General features: G+C 42.5%; 1 protein-coding gene across 2 annotated transcripts in view; it reads left to right on the top strand.

The window, feature by feature from the left end:
• LOC140212309 (dual 3',5'-cyclic-AMP and -GMP phosphodiesterase 11A-like) overlaps nt 1–25,232 on the top strand; it is a 251,055-nt gene extending 225,823 nt beyond the window's left edge. For both annotated transcript variants that reach the window (XM_072283012.1, XM_072283011.1), the window contains one exon: nt 23,729–25,232. In XM_072283012.1, coding sequence (XP_072139113.1) covers nt 23,729–23,881 — 153 coding nt within the window. In that variant the 3' untranslated portion in view covers nt 23,882–25,232. The remainder of the gene's footprint in view (nt 1–23,728) is intronic.
• Nucleotides 25,233–25,737: the final 505 nt, after the last annotated feature.

Raw genomic sequence — 25,737 nt, 5'->3', positions numbered from 1 at the left:
TGTGCTCGATAAGCAGCTGGATAGCAGATTGTGTGGCCCCTCTAAATATACTTTCACTCTGTTGCTCTTTGTATGTGCAAAGATGTTTACAAAGCTTGGAATCATACAACAAAGTGAATTGATCTGTCAGTTTTTCTCTTTGATTAACTGCCCTTATTTTACCTCTGGTGAAGGAGGTCTTTCTGTAAGGTTGCTCCCTCCTGTGGTTACGGGTGGAATAACAGATCCACGGAGAACATGAAGCAAGAATTAATCTGTGGGGTGTAAAATGTGCTCGATAAGCAGCTGGAAATCAGATTGTGTGGCCCCTCTAAACCTATTCATCGTATGCTCTTTTTTATAAAAGTTACTGGGAGAAGGCAGGGGAATGGGGTTGAGAGGGATAATAAATCAGCCATGATGGAATGTCTTAGGAGGCTTAATGGGCCAAATGGCCTAATTCTGTTCCTATATCTTATGGTTTTATCTTTCACCTCAACACCATTTTCCTGTACTAATCCCATCTGGAGAGAGAATGGGAGAGAGGGAAGATCAGGTTAAGTTTCACACTGGTGACCTTTTATTAGCACTGTTAACTGTTTCTCATATCCAGAAGGGATTAATATAGGAAAGTGATGCTGAGGTGAAAGATGTGCCTTCATCTCACTGAAAGCTGGAGCTAATGAGAAGCTCCTTTTGCTCAAAAGGTTTTTCTATATTCTGATGCTCTGTCACCTGATGAATATTTCCAGCATTTTCATCTTTATATTTTAGGTTTTCAACTTGCAGAATACTTCAGATATGTTCTTTAAATTCAGTCTTTAGCTTCCTCTTGCATTATCCTGTCAAAACTGTACCAGTGTAACTCTTACTGGTGACTTATCTGAAAAAATAAACTTGGTTTAAAACAGCTTTGCCCAAGCTGACATGGTTTTACCCTATTCTCTCGATTTCTTTCTAAAATCCTCATTGTCCTGGCGTATAGTTCTACAGCAAGGGTTCCCAAACTTTTTTTTATGTCATGGATCAATACCATGAAGCAAGAGGTCCATGGACCGCAGGTTGGAATACACTGTTCTACAGCACAACACTGACAACTTCATCTGAAGTTATTTTTTGTGAGGTGAGAGTTGATTGGGCTTCTGTGCCTCCCTATGCAATTGGATCCTTGACTTCCTAACCGGAAGACCACAATCTGTGCGGATTGGTGATAATATCTCCTCCGCGCTGACGATCAACGCTGGTGCACCTCGGGTGTGTGCTTAGCCCACTGCTCTACTCCCTCTATACCCATGACTGTGTGGCTAGGTATAGCTCAAATACCATCTATAAATTTGCTTGTGATGCAACCATTGTTGGCAGAATCTCAGATGGAGATGAGAGGGCGTACAGGAGCAAGATGTACCAGCTAATTCAGTGGTCCTGCAGTGATAACCTTGCGTTCAATGTCAGTAAGACGAGAGAGCTGATTGTGGACTTCAGGAAGGGTAAGATGAGGGAACACATACCAATCCTCTTAGAGGGATCAGAAATGGAGAGAGTGAACAATTTCAAGTTCCTGAGCGTCAAGACCTCTGTGGATGTAACCTGGTCCCAACATATCGACGCAGCTATGAAGAAGACAGGACACCGGCTATATTTTATTAGGAGCTTGAAGAGATTCGGTTTGTCAACTAAAGCACTCGAAAACTTCTATAGATGTACCGTGGAGAGCATTCTGACAGGCTGCGTCACTGTCTGTTATGGGGGTCTGCTGCACAAGACTGAAAGAAGCTACAGAAAATTGTAAAATTAGGCAGCTCCCCCTTGGGTACTAGACTCCATAGTCTAGCTGCAAGACATCTTCAAAGAGCGGTGCTTCAGAAAGGCGGCATCCATTATTAAGGACCCCCATCACCCAAGGCATGGCCTCTTCTCATTCTTACCATCAGGAAGGAGGTACAGAAGCTGAAGGCACACACTCAGCAATTCTTCTCTGCCGTATGCTTCTTAAATGGACATTGAGCCCATGAACACTACCTCACTTTTTAAAATATATATCATTTCTGTTTTTGCACTATTTTAACCTAGTCAACATACACATATGTACTTAAAGTAAATGATTTACTTATTTTTTCCTTTCTATATTATCGTGTATTGCATTGTAGTGCTGCTGCTGAGCTAACAAGTTTCATGGCACATGCTGGTGATAATAAACCTGATTCCAATCCCGATTCTAATTCTGATTGTAATCAGGCTTTTCAACTATAGCAGGAATACCATTGAATTTGTTCCTGTTTTCGCTTGATTCTATAGGGAATGTTATTTCCAATAAAAGCTGTTCAATTATATTAACCATAGTTGAGCATCCTGTTAGTTGAAGCAGGTTTGAGTACCCTGACAGCTGTACTTCACAGAGAATGACCAGTTTACAGCAGGTCCAGAATTAAAAAGAGTTCCTTCTGGTCTGAAGTGCTGAGGGCAAAAATATTAATACTTTTCTCAGTAGTAATTCATCTTAGAGTTTACTAAATTTCTTATTTTTCTTACATTATTGTGAAGAAATCTTTATTGCCTGCAAATGTACCAATTGAGAAATTTAAGAAGTGAATAAGGGAAGGTAAAAGAGCAGAAGTAATTCTGAAAGCAACATTAGTTTAGTAAGAATTGTTCCTGAAAAGCCTCCATGCAATTTCTTACTAGGTCTCTAATAAAATCTGAGACAGACAAACAAAAGCAGAGAATAAAAGGAGAAATTGTAAAAGGTTGTTCTGTGCCGTACAGTAGCGATTTGACAATTCTCATGCAATAAGTATGATTGATAATGATTAAAAATTTGAACTCGGGAAACTATATAATGAAGCTCCAGTTCAGGAGGAAAGATGACATCATTCTCAATTTCAGTAATTCTCAGTTGTACATCTGGATACACTAAGATTTTTTTTGATTTAACATTGAAGGTAGTATTCTGCAGTCAGCACAGTCTTAATGCAACCTTAGAAATTAATAGTATTTTTATAATCTTTATGTTCTGCATCAGCACAACAGCAATGAGAAAATCTGAAATGTTTATCCAGAAATTCCAATCAATAGTGTTGTATCTCTTAGTGTAATGTGTGTGAAAATCACAAATTCTTTCTTGGATAAAACACATTTGCAGCCATTTCTGGAATGAATTGCACCGCTGTGGAAATCCAACCGAGCACTTCCTGTCATGAATCATCTTTGCTGGGCTGACTGTGTTTCCCACCAGAGGCACGTCAAATGCTCACATCCCTTGCCTCATATTTCTGGCGAAATTACCCCACGTTGTTCTTGGGGTGCTTTTGCAGAGCACAATAATATCTCTATGGCAGACTGCTTAGGATGCATAGCAATTTCTGTATGCCCAACTGCACTGAGGTTTTCCACTTCAGAATTTTAAATAATGTGCAGTTTCAGCAGAGGTGGTTAATTGCTTTTTATTAGAATTCAAGTTAAAGTTGAAGTTTATTTTCATATGACTACATATATACAACCAAATGAAACAATGTTCCTACAGACCATGGTGCGCCCAAATATATATACTGCATCGCACATAAAACAAATTATTACCATTAAAAGTTAATAAAATTTAATTCAAAATGCATGTAGTGCACAGGAGAGGTGATCAGTAAACAGTAAACAGCTCACTGTCCCAGTGATTACTCTCACAGCATGAGGGAAGAAGCTGTCACCCAGTCTGGCAGTCCTAGTCCTGATGCTCCTGTACTTCCTACCTGACAGTACTGGGTCAAAGGGATTGTAGGATGGGTGGTAGGGATGCTCAACAGTATTTCTGGCCCTTCATATACAACGCTCCCAGCAAACGTAACCTTAGTGGGGAAGGAGATTCCAGCGGTCCTCTTGGTGGGTTTTACTTCCACGGGATTAAAATATTTTTTAAAGTGTTCAAATGGATCCTATGGCATCAGACTCTCTCTAATCAACTATTATTGCATATTCTTGCAGTTTAGAAATTATTTATGTATGTTTACAGGTAAAATGGCATCTTATTTTGTGTTAATTATTCAGACTCCTCTTGTACTTTGTCCATTCTTCAGAGGTGGCCCTTCTGCAGAAGATTCATGATGTTGATTTTATTTGCAGCATGAGATATCTATAAATCTGAAAGCCTATTTCAGTGAAGCAGGTCTAGACAGCAAGAAGGAAGGGAATATTTGTTTATTTATGCGTGTACAGTACTTCAGCCAGGTGATATTATTTTGAAAATTAACATTTAATAAAGTATGCATGGATGGAACTGCAGAAGCGAAAAGAAAAATTGAAGCAACCGCAGAGAGTGTAAAAAAATTAGAGAGATGTAGAAATCTGGTGGAGGCCATGAAAAATATGAAATCAGTGGAAGAATGAAAGAACATTAATTCAGCAATTAATATATGAGTGTAAAAGTTAGGAAGACCTTTAGTAGAAGAAATGCTTGGTTTCCTATCTATCACTTGTTTTTATATTGCCCTTGCTTTATTTTCTACATGTTATTTATTTATGGAATGTCCCTTTATCTCCCTGTATATATTCATCTTTCTTTATTAGTATTTCTTGCTGTCTTTTTTACAATCCTCAATACTTCGTTATTTTTCTGTATTAATATCTATTTCTCCACCTCCATCTCATTCAGCAAACTTATATTTGTCATGTGGCTTGGCAGAATTGCCATTGTTTTGCAATTTTATGATAAAAATGCACTTTACGATATACATATTAATTTTTTATCCAATAAGTGCAGCTTGGAAATTTGTTTTGTAGTGTCGTTGTAAGGAAGGAAGAGGTGAATAAACAGTACCTCAGGCTTGCTGGATTTTAATTGTATTCATCAGAGTAGGCCTCTGCTGGTGAGTAGGCCTTCTGTGATCAGAGATCTTCTGTTTTTCAAAGGTATTTGTGGAAAGCGTTTAATGCTCACTTTCTTGTAACATTTACTTCAGAAATGTGCATTCCCAAGTACAAATGGGACTGGAAAGCACTAAGCAGGAAATAGAGAAGGACCACCAGAAAAAAAACCAGAACCGTTGTATGGATATGAAAAGCAAGAGAAAATCTGCAGATCCTGGAAGTCCAAACAACGCACACAAAATGCTAGAGGAATTCAGCATGTCAGGCAGCATCTATGGAGAAGAGTAAACAGTCGATGTTTCGGGTCCTGACGAAGGGTCTCGGCCCGAATCATCGACTGTTTACTCTTTTCATTAGATGCTGCCTGACCTGCTGAGTAACTCCGGCATTTTGTGTGTGTCAGTTGTAAGGATGAATGGTTTAGAAAAAGTTATCAGGAGGACGAGCGATTAACTGGAAGATCAGCTTAGTTACAGAGATCAGAGGGTTGAGGAGTGAGCAGTAATGATGATTCAGAGAATGATGGGATTCTAAGCTGCTGAAGAGAATAAAGTAGAGATTGGCATATTTGAAAGCAAAGGTGGTCAGTTACATTGTCTAATATTTATATGAGGTACATGTTAGAATCTCATTGAGATTTTCACTTGATTAACAGTTCAAATCCTTTTTATCCATTGAACATACTTTACATACCACAGTCCCAAGGAGACACTGGATTGCATAGAGGGAGGAAGAATTTAAAAGAAACAAACAGAGGCATTTGGCACATTTTGTGTTCTGCAATCCCATGGAGACACCAGATTGCACAGAGGGGGAGAGAATTTAAAAGATGCGAGGCAAGGACCAATATAAAGAAGTTAGATTTTGCCGTTGTGGGAGCGGCCATTGTGTGAGTGGGCCAGTATTGGAGTCGGGGTTTGAGGCTTTGGCTCATCAAGGCTTCGGTGAGGAGAGGCATAAGCCATAGGTAGATTTTTTTTCATTATTTATTCTTTCTCCTTTCCTTTCTATTTTCCTTCCTTCCTTCTTTCTTTCTTTGTTATTGCACATTTAGAGCAGTGGGGATGACAAGCAAGATACTGAAATGCTGCTCTTGTGGGAAGGCACAGAGACCTCTAGGGTCTCTAATGGCTTCAGCTGCAAGAAGTGCATCCAGCTGCAGCTTCCAACAGACCACGTAAAGGAGTTGTTATGTTGAAATTATATAAATTGTTGGTGAGGCCTAATTTAGAGTAATGTTGTGTGCGGTTTTGGTCACCTAGCTACAGGGAAGATATAAATAAGATCAAAAGAGTGCAGAGAAAATTTACAAAGATTTGCCGGAATTTGAGGACGTGAGTTATAGGGAAAGGTTTAATAGGTTAAGACTTTATTCTCTAGAATGTAGATGATTGAGGGGAAATTTGATAGAGGTATACAAAATTATGAGGGGCAGGCTTTTTCCACTGAGCTTGGGTGAAACTATAACCAGAGGTCATGGATTAAGGGTGAAAGATGAAATTCCTAACGGGAATATGAGGGGGATCTTCTTCACTCAGAGGGTAGTGAGAGGGTGGAATGAGCAAGTGGCGGATAGAAAGTTGATTTCAACATTTAAGAGAAATTTGGATAGGTACATGGATTGAAGGGGTGTGGAAGGCTATGGTCTGGGTGCAGTTTGATGGGATTAAGCAGATTAATGGTACAGCATGGACTAGATGGGCCAAAGGGCCTATTTCTGTGCTGTAGTGTCCTTTGCATATTTAGTTGTATTCTGATGTATGTAAGACATGCTTGCACATCAAGTCTATGAGGCACATTCAAGAGGCATCAATTGGCATGTGCAATGCATGTGGTGACAGGGTGGAGGTACGTCTTGACCAAGGGAGTTGTAAGGCGCTCCTTCCCTCCGCTAGCCTACAGAACACCCTTGGGCAACGTGCAGTACCTGTTTAGCCCCTGATCAGGGTCATGTGAAGCCATGGGAGTAGGTGGTGGATGGTCATATGAGCAGCCGGTGCACATCACAAGTCCTGGTTATTGGACCACTGACATCAGACAGACAATCTCTGAAGACTGTTGATAATGGCTTGGGGTCACCCATTTTGTAAAGACACTGCCCAGAGGAAGGTAATGCCAAATGTCTTCTGTAGAAAAATTTTCCAAGAACAATCATGGTCATTGACAGATGGATCACCCACGTCATACGATACGGTACATAATGATGTCATACGACACGGTACATAATGATGTCATACGACACGGCACTTGATGATGATGTTATACGACATGGCACGTGATGATGTCATATGATATGGCATATACTGATGATGATGATTGCATGATGGTGTTGCTTTTCTTTTTATTTATTGATTTTTTCAGACCCAGGGAGTTGCTGGCATTGCCCACTCCTAATTATGATTGAGAAGGTGTTGGTGAGACACTTTCTTTAAACCACTGGGGTCCTTTTAGTAAAAGCACTCCCTCCAGTGGTTATGAATAGCCTGGTTTATATTTCCAAGTTAAGACGGTGGACATCTTGAGAGGGACCTGTGTGTGGTTGTATCTGCCATCCTGGTGGTTTCTGTCACAGAATATGCAGTTTATAAAATGAACAGATCTGACTGCTGAGAATAATGGTAGAATATTCTTCATCGGTTGTCCATCGAAATCCGATGACGACATCCATTCCTTTAACGGTGAGATCTTTGATGACTATACAGTCCTATCCTGGACCCACAAGCTCTATTTCAGGTGGGACATGTATATGTAGTGGTGGTGGCAAACATGGCTGCATTTCTCCTGGCTCTCTTCTGCTGTCTTCTGGTTGTTCTTTCCATCTCCAGAATACGAACCCCGTCCCTACACAGCTGTTGCCAAGTGGTACAGTCAGCAGCAACCTCCTCCAGGTCCTCGGGTCTGATCTTGCACTTCCTTAAAGCATTCTTCATTTGATCTTTATAGCGCTTCTTCGGTCTTCCAGCTGAGCGCTGACCATGATGTAGCTGGCTGTATAACACTCTGCAGGGTAGCCGACATGGGGGCATCCTTATCACGTGCCCCAGCCACTGCAGCTGGTGCTGGGTGATCATGGCCTCAATAGTCCTGCAGTTGGTCTTTACAAGTATTTCAGTGTGAGGTACCCACTCACGCCAGGTAATTCCCAGGATGCGCTGGAGGCAGCTTATGTGGAAGGGCTCCAAGGACTTGATGTGGCGGCTGTAGCTTACCCAAGCTTCACAGCTATAAAGGAGGGTGGTGACAATAATAAGATCATAGACATAGGAGCAGATTTAACCCATCGGGTTTACCCCACCATTCAGTCATGGCTGATGCAAAAGTCAGGATAATGCAAGAGTTAGCTAAATACTGAATTTAAAGCAAAAAAGTGAAATATCCTGCAGGTTGAACATCTGAAATATAAAGATGAAAATGTTGGAAATATTCATCAGGTGACACAGCATCAGAATATAGAAAAACCTTTCAAAGCAAAAGGAGACCCTCATTAGCTCCATCTTCCAGTGAGATGAAGGCACATCTTTAACCTCAGCATCACTTTCCTATATTAATCCCTTCTGGATATGAGAAACAGTTAACAGTGCTAATAAAAGGTCACCAGCGTGAAACTTAACCTGATCTTCCCTCTCTCCCATTCTCTCTCCAGATGGGATTAGTACAGGAAAATGGTGTTGAGGTGAAAGATAAAACCATAAGATATAGGAGCAGAATTAGGCTATTTGGCCCATTCCATCATGGCTGATTCATTATCCCTCTCAACCCCATTCTCCTGCCTTCCCCCTGTAACCTTTGACACCCCTACTACTCAAGTACCCATCAACCTCCGCTTTAAATATATCCAATGAATTGACCTCCACAGCCTTCTGCGGCAAGGAATTCCACAGTTTCATCACCCTCTGGCTAAAAAAAATTCCTCCCCAAGGTACATGCTTGTTTTCTGTCTCTCTGCACTCTCCCACTTTTGGAGACATCCTCTCCATATCCTCCCTATCCGGGCTTTTCAACGTTCCATAGGTTTCAATAAGAGCTCCCCTCATTCTTCTGAATTCCAGTGAGTACAGGCCCAAAGCCATCAAGTGCACCTCATATGTTAACCCTTTCCTTCCTGGGACGATTCTTTTGGACCTGCTCTGGGCCATCCCCAATGCCAGCACACTGAGACCATGCTGTACTATATGCGACATACTACGTACTCCATTTTATTCTATATTATATGTCACTTGGCACGTGGCCAAGTGGTTAAGGCACTGGACTAGCAACCTGAAGGTTGTGAGTTTGAGCCCCAGCCGAGGGAACGTGTTGTGTCCTTGAGCACTTAATCACACATTGCTCTGCGACGACACTGGTGCCAAGCTGTATGGGTCCTAATCCCCTTCCCTTGGTCAACATTGGTGTCGTGGAGAGGGGAGACTTGCAGCATGGGCAACTGCTGGTCTTCCATACAACCTTGCCCAGGCCTGCGCCCTGGAGAGTGAAGACTTTCCAGCCGCAGATCCATAGTCTCGCAAGACTAACGGATGCCTTTATTATGTCTATTAATTTTGGTCCTTGCTGAGAGGGTCATGACATGGAATTGTTCCCAGGAGTGGGAACAATGTATTTTCTTCTGAAAAGACTAGGAGTAGAATTTAGAGCATTCAGCCCATCCGAGTATTCTCCACCACTCAATCATACTTACTTACTTATTGCCTATTACGCTGCTGGCATTTAGAGCAGAAATGCAGGTCCTCCATCTCTGTCTTGTCCATACACAGATGTAAAATAATTCTTCTTTGGTGTTTCTGTAACAATGTTTTTGACCAGTGACGGTTGTAAGCCCTGAGCTGAACCCCCAAACTTGGAGGACTGGGTGACCACTCTTAATCTGGCCTCTACCCTTTGACCTGTTTGGCATGGGTGAACCTACCAAGAGCCAAAGCACAAAGTCCTGACTCCAGCCGGCATAGTTCTCTCGGCTATTGAGCCATGGAAACCTCTAAACCCTACAACAAGGTTGTGGTCCTCTTGGAGGCATTCAATCATGACTGATTTATTTTCCCTCTCAACCCCTTTCTCTACCATCTGCCTTTTGTCAGTGTAGATAACGTATGCACTAGTGGCAGGAATATTGATCAGCAAGAATTTCTCCTCCCAGGGGCATTCTGGCGGGTGGGGTGGGGGGAATTCTCTTCCTCACCTGTTGGAGAGGCTCTTCATTTACTTACAAGAGAAAATCTGCAGATGCTGGAAATCACAATAATACACACAAAATGCTGGAGGAACTCTGCAGGCCAGGAAGCATACATGGAAAAGAGTGAACAATCAATGTTTCGTGCCAAGACCCTTAACCAGGACTGGAAAAAAGAGCTGAGAAGTCGGAGTAAGAAGGTGGGGGCGAAAGAAGGAAGAAAGTACACGGTAGTAGGTGATAGGTGAAGTTGGGAGCGGGGAAGAGGTGAAGTCAAGAGCTGGGAAGTCGAGTGGTGAAAAAGATAAAGAGCTGGAGAAGGGGGCATCCGATGGGAGAGGACAGAAAGCCATGGAAGAAAGGGAAGGGGGAGGGGCACCAGAGGGAGGTGATGGGCAGGTGAGGAGATAAGGTGAGAGAGGGAAATGGGAATGGGGAATAGTGAAGGGAGGCATTGATTCATTCACTTGATGACTTCTGCAGTGATATGACTGAGTGGTTCCTTAAAGTTGTTATAGCCATGGGTGGTAGTGGACCTCATGATTGAGTGGCTACCCTATGCGCAGGCATCACTGTAAGATGAAGTCAGTCTTTTTTTCATAAATTTCATCCAGATTTCCACTTTATATTTTAGATTCAGATTTTACAAACCAAATTATAGGCATATTGCATGCTGTGAAGCTTTCATAGGCCCCTGGAGGAATTTATCAGTATATCCAAGACCATGTCTTACCAGAGAGTGCCCACCATTACAATTTTGTTATGAAGAAATCAAATGCATTTCAATCTATGCTGTTAAATGATTGTACTTTGAATCCAGCTTTTTATGTTTATTCATTATTGTATAATAAATTCTGGCAGTTAGTAGGTATAAAAGAATGAGACATACTAAAATAATTATGAATTGTATTCATTACAAATTCCAGCCTGGTGACACCAGTTTGCACCATTAATACACTGTAGCTTTTCAAGAAAACTTGAACGGTTTTAAGGCTTGAATTGAACAATTTTCCACCACTACTCAAGAGGGAGTCTTCATTATATTAAATAAATTAACTGTAAGATTTATGAGCTTGAGTTTAACCACATTAACCTGCATATATTGAAGTGAAATCTCCTGCGATCTGGTTAATTTTACAAAATCACTCTAAGCATAAAGTTGAGCTTATATTTATTGACACAGTGCTATATTGTGGACAAAAATTTACCTGCCTTCAAGTTTTCCCTCAATCCTCAAGGCAGTAGCTTATGTTGACTAAAGGCAACATGTTGATCCAGTGGCTCAACATTGGCCTTTCAATGTTAGGGAAGGCAGAAGAATACTGAATGTCTGAGCATGAAGAGATTTTCTTTCACTCATTTCTCATGGAGCTGCCAGCCAAGAGGTCAACCTGACTGAGAAGCAGCATGGGCCAGTAAGGAGTAGAGCTTTAGCCATGATCCCTAGTGCATAAGCGGCCTGGGGAGTTTTGTAGCTGTGAGACGACAGAATAATACTTCCTACAGTGAGAAGCTTTCAGTCCCAATTTGCTGTCACTTTGTTTGGGACTCTTAGATCCCAAGAAAACTCTCTTTAGCAATTAATGTATAATTACATTGTATATAACTGATTTGGACATGGAAGTTAAATGTCATGGTTCATTGCTACAGGACACTCAGAAGATCACCTCCGCTCCATCTGCCAAAACAGACAGGATCTCACAGTAGCCACCCACTTCAACTCTGCTTCCCGCTCCCATTCAGATATGTCTCTACATGGCCTCCTGTACTGCCATGATGAGGCTAAACTCAGGTTGGAGGAGCAACACCTCATATACCGCCTAGGTAGTCTCCAGCCCCTTGGTATGAACATAGAATTCTCCAACTTCTGGTAATTCCCTCCCCCTCCTTTCCCCTATCCCTATTTCACTCTGCCCCTGCCCCCAGCTGCCTATCACCTGCCTCATGGTTCCGCCTCCTTCTACTACCCATTGTGTTTTCCCCTATTCTTTCTTCAACTTTCCTGCCTATCACCTCCCTGCCTCCCTTCCCCCACCCCTTTATCTTTCCCCTTACTGGTTTTTCACCTGGAACCTACCAGCCTTCTCCTTCCCACCCTCCCCCACCTTCTTTATAGGGCCTCTGCCCCCTCCCTCTACAGTCCTGACGAAGGGTTCCGGCCCGAAACGTCGACCGATCTTTTCCACGGGTGCTGCCCGACCTGCTGAGCTTCTCCAGCATGTTGTGAGTGTTGCTTTGACCCCAGCATCTGCAGAATATTTTGTGTTTACTCAGAAGACCTAACACCCACTGATATGAAAAGAACAATGGCCGGTCATGAAGCTTCTTAGTGACCAGTTTTCACTCCTGTTGTGTATACAATATTTCAGTAATATTTGCGTAATATTGTAAATATATTGTTCAATTTAAGGGACTCTTAGATAGGTACATGACGCTCAGAAAAGTAGAGGGCTATGCGGTAGGGAAATTCTAGGCAACTTCTACAGTAGGTTACATGGTCAGCATAACATTGTGAGCCGAAGGGCCTGTAATGTTCTGTAGATTTTCTATGTCTCCAATTCAGCATTGTCTGTATGTTTAAATAATTCACTATGGGTTATATGTAAAAGTACATGAATGGCATACGTCATCACGCCACCAAGTCATATACAGGCGCATTTTGCTAAAAGTAAAACTAAGAACGTTCACGAGATATCTCCCGGCTCCATTAATTGCTGGAGTTACCAAAACACAATACCTCCCTCCCTCTTACCAAAACACAATACCTCCCTTCCCCACCACTGAGTATATTTACATGGAGCACTGCCACAACAAAGCAGCATATATCATCAAAGACCCGCACCATCCAGGCCACGTCCTCTTCTCATTGCTATGTTGAAGTATAGAAGCCTTAGTCCCCACACCACCAGGTTCAGGAACAGTTATTACCTTTCAACCATCAGTCTCCTGAACTGGTGTAAACAACTTCATTCACCACCACTCTGACAGATTCTACTATTTACAGGCTCACTTTCAAGGTTTCTTTACAACTTTACAAGTGGATGATCAGCCATGATCACAGTGAATGGTGGTGCTGGCTCGAAGGGCTGAATGGCCTACTCCTGCACCTATTGTCTATTGTCTATAACTCATTCTCTGTAATAATTTTTATTTGCAGCTTGTCCTCTTTTGCACATTAATTGTCAGTTTTGCCTGTTTATGTATAGTGCTTTGTACATTCTATTGTGTTTCCTTTTTCCCCTGTAAATGGCTGCAAGAAAATTAATCTCAAGGTAATGTATACTTTGGTAATAAATTTACTTTGAACTTTGAACTTAGGTCTCAGCCCCCTCCACCTTTGCCTGCTGGGATCGATCTGTAGGTCCATGTTCCTGATCTCCTGTTGAATTTACTCATTTATAATGGGTAAACATTTTGGGGTAAAAGTTGACATTGCTAAAAGTTAATATTTGAGAACTAGGTAGAAGAACAGAAAGATATCTTTCAGATGTTTTATTTAAAATCAAGCTCCTCTTTAATAATTATTGTATTCACTCACACACATTCCCCAGCTCTCAAGAACAATAGTTTAAATATTAATTACACGTCACATGACCTTGTTATTATGTCTCATAAAAATCCATGTTGTTGGCATATGGTAAATGTGGAAATGGCCTTGACAAGTAGACTTACTGAAAATTCATTGGCTATGTTGCAGAATGAGGTGCTCAAAGACCTTGCCGAAAGATTTAACAGATTATCATAGCTGTTACTGTTCTGTGTCTCATGATAAACTGTCATTCATGCACTTACAGGGTGTATGATGATGTCTCTGGTGAAAGCAAACACAGGAAATTATAGCTGGTATTCTAAATTCCCATCTCGGTAATCTTAAACAACACCTCGGTGTAGCAGAAGAACATCTGCTCAATATTCATGTCGGTAGTTGTTTCATTGACAGTCTTGGATAAATTGTGAAGATGAGGAAGCTAAGCATAGCCTCTATTCCAAAAAAAATCTCAATTAAGTGGAAAGGACACCTGTGAGTTATATAATACTGCTAAAAAGGCAGCTGGACAATTTTATTGTTTACCATGTAAAGTTTAATTGTTCCTCTCTAGTTCACTGTGTTCATTAATAACGTCAGTTCAGAACTCTGTCCAGAATTTCTGTACCTGTTTTTAAATTTCAATTTCAAGTACATATTTGGATAATGTAGTCCTGAACAGATGAAATTTGAATGAGCTGTTGCCAAGTTTAAATCAACAGCCGAATTTGTTTTCTGGGATCACCCATTCAGTCCAAAATTTGAAGCAATTTTTCAAAAGCAATAAGTTCTGTGCAGCATAATGTTTGAGGAGCTCCTATGAATACAGAAAATAACCAATGTTAGCACGAACAATGTAAGTGGAACTTTGCTTAGGCCAAGGAGTGACCTTTCTTAGAGAGAAATAATGTGGCAAAGCGAATTGTGTAGAGCTTGGAAGAAACGTACAAAATGGCCCAATCACCATCCTTACTCTAAACACAAGAGATTCTGCAGATGCTGGAAATATTGAGCAAAAAGCACAAAATGCTGAAAGAACTCTGCAAGTCAGGCAGCGTCCATGGAGAGGAATAAACAAATCGACATTTCGGGCTGAGACTCTTCAACAGGATAACTGAGTCCTGATTGGCTCCCACTATTCATTCCCTCAATAGCTGCTGCCTCACTTGCTGAGTTCCTCCAGCATTTTGTGCGTGTGTGTGTGTGTTGCATATTACTTATTCCCTGCTTTTGAAAATTTCTTTCCATGTGCAGCAACCAAGCACCCTGGATAGCCAGGCCTGTAAACCCACCAGAATAAAATTCCAGAGCAGTTTGAGACATATTTGTTGATTTGGGGATATAACATAGAACAAGCCCTTCTGGCCCAACGAGCTGCGCCACCCACCGACCCATCTACGTGACATTTAGCCTAATCCCAGCACAATTTACAATGATCAATTAACCTACTAACTCGTATGTCTCTGGATTGTGGGAGGAAACTGGAGCACCCAGAGGAAACCCATGCGGCTATGGAGAGAATGTACAAACTCCTTGAAGATGGCACCAGAATTGAACTCTGAACTCTGAACTCTGGAACTCTCCAAGTTGTAATAGCGTTGTGCTAACCACTACACTGCCAAGGCGCCCCATACAACTGAGACTGGCCCATCACTTACGTGCCGACCATCCACTTCCGATTTACGCAAACCCCACATGGGTCCCGTGTTTCATTTCGCCCACGTTAGCATCAACTTCCCCCACTCACTTACACAGTAGGGGCCAGGCACAGTGGCCAGTTAACCTACCAACCTGGATGTCTTTGGGGATTTATGAGGAAGCCCCCTTGGTCACAGGGGGATCGTACAAAGTCCACGGACACGGGAGCCAAGGTCAGGTATCAGGAGCAGTGAGGTAGAAGCTCTACGCCAGGGGTTCCCAACCTGGAGTCCACAGACCCCCACAGTTGACGATAGGGGTTCATGGCATAAAAACGGTTGTGAAACCCTGGTGTGGTGCCATCTATTACTAAAGGCAGAAAACAGAAACCTAACCCAGGAAAATAACCAATGCACTGTACAGTATATTGAAAACATGGTTCCTTTGCAGAGTTATATCTGAGAATTAAAGTACCCCACAACTTGTGATGCAAGGAATCTCCACCTTATCTTCTCACCTCATCCATCTTTTACTGAGTCGACAACTAGAATAGAAATGTTTGAATATTATCATCAGAGAAAGACAATATTTTCATAGTGTCTCGTCATGTGGTCTGGGAGTGCACACAATGAGTAAGAGTTATGCATCTTTTCCACCCAAGCAGTAACCCAGCAGCCCGCATCACAGCACATTAAAATCTCTGGCACAACACTGTCAGGTTTGCTCTCCGCATGGAGCAAAATTTATAACTACACCCAACAAAGCACAGAAACAGGAGAGGGACAAAGATTTGAACAGAAAAGAAATAGGAACTTCATCGAGCACCTCCGTCCCATCCACCAAAAGTGGTACTTCCTGGTGTCCAGTTTAATTTCGATTCCCATTCCCATTCGGACATGTCAGTCCATGGCCTACTCTCGTATTAAGAGGAGGCTATCCACAGGGTGGCAGAGCAACACCTTAAGCTCTATCTGAGTAGCCTCCAACCTGATGGCATGAACATCGATTTCCACTTACGGTAAAAAATCCCTCCCCTCCCCTCTTCTTCTGTTCCTCACTCTGGCCTCTTACTTCTTCTCACCATCCTATCACCTCCTACTGGGTCCCCTCCTCCTTCCCTTTCTCCTATGGTCCACCCTCCTCTCCTATCAGATTCTTCATCTCCAGCTCTTTACCATTCCCACCCACCCGGCTTCACCTATCACCTTCTAGCCATGTCTCTTTCCCTTTCCCCACTTTTTTATTCTGGCGTCTTCCCCCTTCCTTTCTAGTCCTGAAGAAGGGTCTTGGCCCAAAACGTCGACTGTTTATTCATTTCTATAGATGCTGCCTGGCCTGCTGAGTTCCTCCAGCATTTTGTGAGTGTGTTGCTAGAGGGTATGGCATATACTGGAGAGGCTAGCACATTCCTGATCTTTTTTGTGTAGGTAATAATCCTACTATTTCATTATAAACTCATTGTAAACACTATGTGACAAATCTTGTGTCAAGTATATTGATCACATTTAAGACTTCACTCCTCAATGTGTAAGATGTTTTTATGTCTCCCTTTTTTGACTTTTGGTAAAGCTTTGCTGAAGGCAGAAGCTAGGGACTTACAAGAAGCTAACACTTTGTACCAAATTGTCTGAAAGTAACAGGCCAGGGTTCACATATTCATTTATGTGGGCCTCAGGAGTACTGCATGAAACATAGCTCCAGATTAGTAACTAGCTGTTACAGGGTCAATTCCCCAACTACCTGTGAGCAATACTGTGGAAAATCAGTCTACTGAATATTGCGATATGTTGTTTGTCTGTCATATCCCAACAATGACAGAAGACCTGTGCAGGAGAGTTTTTAAAGTGGAAAAGCCATTGTACTGTGCAGTTCCACTCTCTCGACCTCAGACGTCAGAGTCCAGTGGTACGAACAAGCATCACAATCTGGAGTCTTCCTTGGTTGCAGTGGATGACCACGACATCTTCTGTGCCTTGTCATGCCCTTGGCTCTCCATGGAGCGTTGCGGTACCACCTTCCTGGTCACTGGGTCTCACTGTAGATCCCATTCATCCGTTCCGCCAGAGCTGACTTCACGTGCTGGGACAGGCATGGTTCACTACCTCACCAGGGTACGAGGTCCCCCAGCTGCCCTCACCTGGTTTAGCCCACCGGGGTGTAGGCGCTGTCACATGCACACAGCTGCCTGGAGCCACAGGTGAGAAGATCCAAAGGTGAGTGAGTGGCCTCTGAATGGACATACAAGCTACCTCTCCCTGGACACCCACTGCACCCCCTTTGTGATATAATCACTGGGTATAAAACACAAGGAGAGGCAGACGTCCAGGTGCCCCCACCCTGAATGATTGTCTGTTTTAAGAGCAACTCGGTAGCAGAGTGGTTGGCGTACTGCTTTATACTGCCAGCAATCGGAAGATCAGGATCAATTCCTGCCACTGTCTCTAAGGAGTTCATACATTCTCCCTGTGACCGGGTGCTCTGGTTCCCTCCCACATTTAAAGAAGCACAGGTTGGTGTTAGTAAGTGGTGGGGATGCTATGTTGGCGCTAGAAGCATGGTGGTACTTACAGGCAGGCTGACCCCAGCACACTTTTTTTGTTGGTCATTGGCGCAAATGACATATTTCACTGTATGTTTCAATGTACATGTGACAAAGACCTTTTCACCTTTTAGAGCAGAAATCGACTGGGTGAAATATGCATCTTGTGACACTGAATGTTCTTGCTTGAGGATGTGTCAGGTTTTTGCTAATATGAGGTCAGCAATGTGCTGCTTCAGTTCTTCAGTGAATAAAATGGCGCTGAAATGTGTATTGGAGAAAGTGGTGGGGGTTATATATTTGCCTGATTTTCCACCATAAACCCCAGAGGAACTCACAGCAAGCCAAAATAAATAAAGTACTGAAATATCCAGCCTCTTACCATTCAGCAAGGTCATACCAGATCACTTAACTCATTGCATATTTTTGCATTAACTGCATATGCATGGATTCCTTAATAATCTTTCAAGGTTTTCCTTGAAGGTGGTTCTAATTTTCTAATAAAGCTGTGAAAGATTTATTTTCCCCATAACACGCACATTAATATTGGTAACTAGTGACTAGGATTGTACAGCAGGGCTTACGCTGGAAGAAGACTCTGTAGCTGTTAAGGTAAAGTGGGGAGTGCAACGAATAAGGACATAAGAGCAGAATTAGTCCATTCAGCCCATTGAGTCTCCCTCACAATTCCAACAAGGCTGATTTATTTTCCCTTTCCACCGCCTTCTCCCCATAGCCTTTGACACACTTATTAATCAAGAACCTATCAACCTCCACCTTAAGTATACCAAGAACCTGAAATCTGATTTGACTAGGTCGACCAAATGAGGCCCCCTGCCTCATTTTAGTTCTCACCTCGGTGGCTTATCACTCTGAAGAAAGAGCAGGTCTAGTCAGCCAAGAGGAGGAAGCAGCAAGTTCACAACACTGTGAGTTCTAACTTTATTACTGTAGTTGTTTCTTGACATAATGGTCTCGCCAGGAAAAGGAAACAAATAGTTGCTTTTATTGTCCAGTAACCCTGCGGGACTGGGATAATTTCCTTCCACTTCAGTTCTCTGAGTGTTAAGTTGACTGATGGGGTCACTTCGAGTCTTTCAAACTTGACCACAGAAAGGGCAGGATGGGTCAGCATACAGTTACCAGAGGTGATGAATTTCTTTCATCACTCGTGCAGTTTTATTTTGTCTGCTCCTGAAGCAGGCACTTGGGTTTTCTCCAGACCATCCTTAACACAGCTTAACTTTAATTAGTCATGTACCAGGGGTTCTCCAGAGTCAGTGGCGATGTTTCCTTCTGTTCTTGCTGCTTGTGTTGTTCGGCTGGACATTGTGGGAACGCTATGTTGGCGCTGGAATGTGCACCGACACTTGCGGGCTGCTCCTGGCACATCCTTAGATTGCGATGGTCGTTAGCGTAAGTGGCGCCTTCCACTGTATGGTTCAACGTACATGTGATAAATAAATGAATCTGAATCTACAATTTCCTGAATTGCTTCCTCTGTCTCCGTGACAATTGCTTCCATTTGGGCAAAACTGGGAATAGATGCAAAGAGTCTCGGCCGGAAACGTCGACCGTACTTTTTCCCATAGATGCTGCCTGGCCTGCTGAGTTCCTCCAGCATTTTGTGTGTGTTGCTTGGATTTCCAGCACCTGCAGGTTCTTTCTTGTCTGGGGATAAATGTTTGGTCTGGAAGTCTAACGTCAAGCATTTCAGCATTGCGGCCTGGCCAAGGAAATCGGTTGGTATCGATATAGCTTTATTATTGTCACATGTACGAGATACAGTGAGAACGTGTTTTGCCTACTATTCATACAGATCAAATCATTACACAGTGCATTGAGGCAGAACAAGGTAAAACAGTAACCATACAGAAATAAGTGTAAAAGCTACAGGGAAATTGTGCTGCAGATAAAAAATAAACTGCAAGGTCATAATGAGGTAGATTGTGAGGTCAAGAATCCATCTTATCATACAAATGTTTGATAACAGCAGGACAGAAGTTGTCCTTGAGCCTGGTGGTGTGTGCTTTCAGGCTTTTGCATTTTGAGTTTAGTTGTGTATAATTCACAGCTAGGGATTTTGGCCCAGGAGAGGACACCAACATTGGTTCACATTGTCTCACTGGATTTGGAGGAGTTTGAAGGGATATCATTGGTTGTACCTCAAGTGCCATGATGTACCTGTAGATAGTCCACATCCCAAAACAGGTTGGGTGGCAGAAATCACAGTTGTCTGTGTAAAAGTCTTTGGCACACTAGATTTTTTTTATATGGTCTCAGATGGTATGGGCCTCCACAGTTCCCTGATCTCAACATTATCAGGGCGATCTTGGATTACCTGTGGAAACAAAAGCAAATGAGACAGCCAAAATCTGCTGAAGAACTGTGGCAAGTTCTCCAAGATGCTCGGAACAACCTACCAGACAATTTTCTTATAAAACTGCACGACAGTGTACCTAAGAGTATTTAAAGCTTTTCATTTCATTATTTTGAAAGCATCTTAACTTTCCAGAATTTATTTACATTTGCCTAAGACTTGCACAGTACCGTATAATCAGTGCTGTACTGGATGAAGACCACAAGATATAGGAACAGAATTAGGCTATTTGGCCCATCAAGTGTGCTCTGCCATTCTATCATGTCTGATCTATTATCCCCTCAACCCCATTCTCCTCCCTTCTCCAACTAACCATCAACAACCTTAAGGTCCTGATCTTCAGCTAATATTTTCCTAACATGGTCAAAAGAAATGCTGGTACATTGAACTTCATCTCTGATATCTGCCTTTGCTAAAAGCATTATATTTGCTTTTGTAATGCATTTTTCACAATTTTGGGAACTCAGAGTACTTTGGAGGAAACACTGCTGTTGGAAATGCCACAAGCTTTCGGAAACAGTGTTGTACTGTAATCTATGTACTAGGCCAGAATTTGCTGGGGTCTGGACTGAACTTTTGGCATTTCTGAACATGGCTGCTGTTTGGTTTCAACACACTTGCACAAAAGTGAAAGTCCCAGACTCACTGGGCAAGAACTTCCGTTGTGCCTTGTGGGATTTCCTTGTGGAACAGGAGCCTGTTGAAACTCCCCGGCACATGGTTAGATCTGCTGCAGGATCTGTGAGACTAATTTAAATTGAGATTGCAGAGCTGCTGGGAGGAAAGGAAAAATGAGGGTAACTTACATCTTTCACTGCCACCAAATTTTGTTCAACGTCTTTAAGTGTTTTAAATGTTTCTAATTAATTTTTTTTTCAAATATCTTTTAATATTTTAAATCACTTTTTAATAGTTGTTAGGTGTTTGTGAATGTCATAGATATTGACATATTGAAGAAAACATTGGCAACTTTGCCAGAAGTGGGTTCTTGCTTCTGCTGGCATCAATGACTCGGAGGAACTTTGTGGGTGGTGCCTGTTCTAACCCAACTTTTCTCCCCACATGTAATTCATAGTTCTAGGGGTCTCTCCACTTAACTCTGTGACTGTGAGGCAGCAAAAGGAGAGGTTTACAGGGATGAGGAACATGCTGCCGAGGGCAGGCAGCTTCCTCCCCCCACACACACACACACTTCTCCAGTAAATTCCGGGTTTATCTGTTTTAGAAAGGTTCAGTTATGGTTGAAAGTTAAGCAGGACACCAGGAACTACCCCCTGCCATTTTATTCTAAATAATATCTTGGGATGCCTTTTTCTGAGCAAGAAAAATGGTTGAGATCTCATCTGAAAGATTTTGGCCTCCAGTGGTGCGTGATCACTGATCTCAAATTGGCTTGGGAGTAAACCTGATTCGGAAAGACTCAGAGCTGGAACCTCTAAGGCAGTCCTCATTGAGTTCAACGATGAATGGCAACTCCTGCGATGCTACTGGTCCCGAACTGTATCGGTCTCTGCCGTTCCTTTGGGTTCATCAAATGCATGAAGAGGGATGGGCAGCAGCTTCCTCTCCATGTCATACTGCCCTGGCTTGTGTATCTAGACAACTAGGACACAACATCCGTGAATGGAGGCCTTGCTCATTCACTCAGTGCATGAGGATTTCAGCCTAGAATATTATGGTCATCTCTCTTGAGTGAGATATGTATTCGTAACCTTTGGACTTTGTGGCAAGAATACCACCCACTGAACCTCAAAATCCTGGGCTCTAAATAAATCATATTGATGGTTGTTGAAATTACAGAGTCATAGAGCACCACAGCACAGAATCAGGTCCTTCAGCCCATCTAATCTGTGCTAACCTAGTCTTCTACCTAGTCCCATCTACCTGCACCCAGGTCATAGCCCTCCACACCCCTCTACCCCTCTCATTAATGTACCTATCCAAACTTCTTTCAAATGTTACAATTGAACATCCGTCTGCCACTTCCACTGGCAGCTTGTTCCACGCTCTGAGTAAAGACGTTCCTCCTCCTGTTCCCCTTAAATATTTCATCTTTCACTTTAAGCCTGTATGTATTTAATCTATCTGTACCCTTCGTAATTCTGTAAGTCTTTGTAAGATCTTCCTTTTCCCCGATCACTGACCAGGCTTCAATTCCCGTTGCTTTCTGTGAGGAGTTTGATCATACTCCCTGTGACTGCACGGGTTTCTGCTGGGTGCTCCGTTTTCCTCCCACATGCCAGAGACATACAGGTAGGGTCAGTGAGTTGTGGGTATGCTATGTTGGTGCCAGAAGCATGGAGACTCTTGTGGGCTGCCCCCAGCACAGAACCTGCTCTGTGCTGGTCCTTGAAGGAAAACAATGTATTTCACTGAACGCTTCCATGCGCATGTGACAAATAAAGCTAATCTTTAATCTTCCTGCAGTAGAAAGATTAAACAGTGGAGTTTAAATCTTGTTTAAAAGTAGTAATCCTGGGTATGCTTACTAATCCACCTTGAAGTAAGCTGCATCATGGATACAGGCCTCTGTAGCATCCAAGAAATCTTCAGGGAGCAGTGCCTCAGGAAGGCAACGTCAGTCATTAAGGATTCCCAGCCCACAGAACATTGCCACTTCTCATTGTTACCATCAGGAAGGAGGTACAGAATTAAACTGAATTGACTTTATCTCTTACATTCTTCACATACATGATGAGGTAAAATCTTTACGTTCCATCTCCATCTAAATGTGCAATGTGCAAATTATAGTAATTTGTAATAATTAGTGTGTACAGCAGGACAGTCAATATAGCATAGAAGTACAATTGTGTCAGTGTGAATTAATCAGTCTGATGGCCTGGTGGAAGAAGCTGTCCTGGAGCCTGTTGGTCCTGGCTTTTATGCTACGGTACAGTTTCCCGGATGGTAGCAGCTGGAGCAGTTTGTGGTCAGGGTGACTTGGGTCCCCACTGATCCTTCGGGCCCTTTTTACGTACCTGTCTTTGTAAATGTCCTGAACAGTGGGAAGTTCACATCTACAGATGCGCTGGGCTGTCCACACCACTGTCTGCAGAGTCCTGCGATTGAGGGAAGTACAGTTCCCATACCAGACAGTGATACAGCCAGTCAGGATGCTCTCAATTGTGCCCCTGTAGAAAGTCCTTAGAATCTGGGGAGTTATGCCAAACTTGTTCAACTGGCTGAGGTGAAGATTGAAGAAGATTGAAGCCACACACTCAGTGATTCAGGAACGGCTTCTTCCCCTCTGCCATCTGATTTCTAAATGGACATTGAAACCATGAACACTATCTCACTACCTTTTTAAAAAATTCTATTTTTGCACAACTTATTTTAATTGAACTACTTAATATACTTTTATATTCTTACTGCAATTCAGTTTTTTCTATTTTCCGTTATTATGTATTGCAATGTACTGCTGCCACAGATTTAACAAATTTCACGACATATGCCGGTGATATTAAACCTGATTCTGATTAATGGTTGGCTCAGTTTTCAACTAGTACCATGTTGGTAAAGAATGTGGAACTTGGCTAATTGAAATTAGGTACTTATGCTCCTCCAAATGTATCTCAAAGTTTTCAGAGACTGTTGTGCCTTTGCTTGGTTCACTGATTCACTCTCCCTTTTTATCTTCTCCTCACGTTCCAGGCATTGGCCAGGCTGAATGGCAGGATCCAGCCCTTGGTGAACGGGATCAATGCAAATAGGACTAAGTGGGAGGAGCTTTATACAATGCACCGTCAGTCCCATGGTGTCACAGATGCTGCTAATTGCACGCTGAAGATTGAAGTAATCAACTAGTGAAATTCAGACCTTAACATGTTTCTGGCCTGACCTTATTCTGCATTAGGCAGTTTGACCCTCTGGCAGATGGAATGTTAATGGCCAAGATGCAAATACTGTGAATCATCAATATTACTTTGGCTGCAGCATGAACCTTCAGCGGCATTACCATAAATCCCATCTGCGTAGCTGCAGAGGAAGAGGCGCAAATTCATTTTGCTCTCTGATCAAGTGTTGGGTATTGAATGGAGTTTAACACCGCAAATATTCAACAAGAAAATCGGCCATCAACAGTCATGGACCATTTCACATGTATCCCATCGTGCACCACTCTGTTTGCTACCTAAGAGCATCCAGTAATTACCGTGGTGATTAAAATCATAATCTGCCATCTGCTACCGCTGCATTCTTTCGGTGCTTTAAAAGAAATCTGCTACTGGCTGGACAGCTTTATTAAAGCGAATTCTAGTTAAATCTGTTGGCAGCAGGGTACAGTGTCAGACTGACAATGGCTTATTGATGTTCGAGGCAAGATGCTCGCCTGACAAGTAACTGCTCGGCATTCTGGGATGGATCCAAGGGACTCCACTTAAAATGCCATTCCAGAAGCATTTTTGAATATCAATTGAGGCATCAATTTCTCATCAGGTTTCGGCGGCATTGATCATGTGTCGGAGTCAGTATTTTAATGAGATAGTTAATGCTGCATGTACAACCTTATCTTTAGGGAAAAGTGGGCATACTGTGCTTTCCAATTTTAGTGTCACTGATCATACTAAATGATGTGGTCACATGATCTGTAGCCAGTTCCTTTCCTTCCCATTGCTGGGGCAGTGTCGATTTTATTGTCAAGTAGTTATTCTTAAGCCATGGATGACTGATCAAAACATTTTTTTTTATTTTTTACTTTATTCAGAGATACCACACAGAACAGGCCCTTCTGACCAAACGAGCCTCACCACCCAGCAACCCTGGTCCAATCACAAGGCAATTTACAATGACCAATTAGCCTACTAACCGATATGTTGTTGGACTGTGGGTAGAAACAAGAGCATCTGGTGGAAACCCACGTACTCATGGGAAGGATGTACAAACTTCTAACTGAAGATGGGTCTCGACCCAAAATGTTGACTGTTTATTCATTTCCATGGATGCTGCCCGACCTATTGAGTTCCTCCAGCATTTTGTGTGTGTTGCTTCGAATTCTTACAGACAGTGTTGAAATTGAACTCTGAACTCCAGCGCCCCGAGCTGTAATAGCATTGCGCTAACTGCTACGTTGCCATGGCGCCCATAATTAAAACATACATTTATTTAATAGGACTAGAAAGTGGGATATGCATCTGAAACACGAGAAAATCTGCAGATGCTGGGAATCCAAAGCAACACACAAAGTGCAGGAGGAACTCAGCAGGCCCGGCAGCATCTATGGAAAAGAGTAAATAGCTGACGTTTTGGGCCGAGACCCTTCATCAGGACTGGGAAGAAAGAGGAGACGTCAGAGTTAAAAGGTGAGGGAAGGGACATGCATCTGATTTTGTTTAAGGACAACAATTTTTACAGAGAAAAGCATCTGAAATTAAAACAAACCTCTAGCCTCTCCAGTGATCAGTGCTTTGTTTGAGAATGAGCCTGTCACAGGAAGATGAAGTGTTCTGTTTGAATCAAGATAATCTCATGGGCCAACATTAGTATATTAGCAGAACTAAAATAATTGACCTGCAGAACTTACGAGCAAATGAGACAGAAAATCACACAATTGTGGTTAAGTGAATGCTAAATTGAAGCAATGTGTGTACTTGGGGTCTGTATAGTATCAAATACACCTGTAACATCCTCCGGAAAATTGACTAGCATACAGAACTGGAATGTGG

The sequence above is a fragment of the Mobula birostris genome, chromosome 19 (assembly GCF_030028105.1).
Source record: "Mobula birostris isolate sMobBir1 chromosome 19, sMobBir1.hap1, whole genome shotgun sequence".
NCBI lineage: Eukaryota > Metazoa > Chordata > Chondrichthyes > Myliobatiformes > Myliobatidae > Mobula > Mobula birostris.
This window is presented reverse-complemented; position numbering and strand designations above follow the sequence as displayed.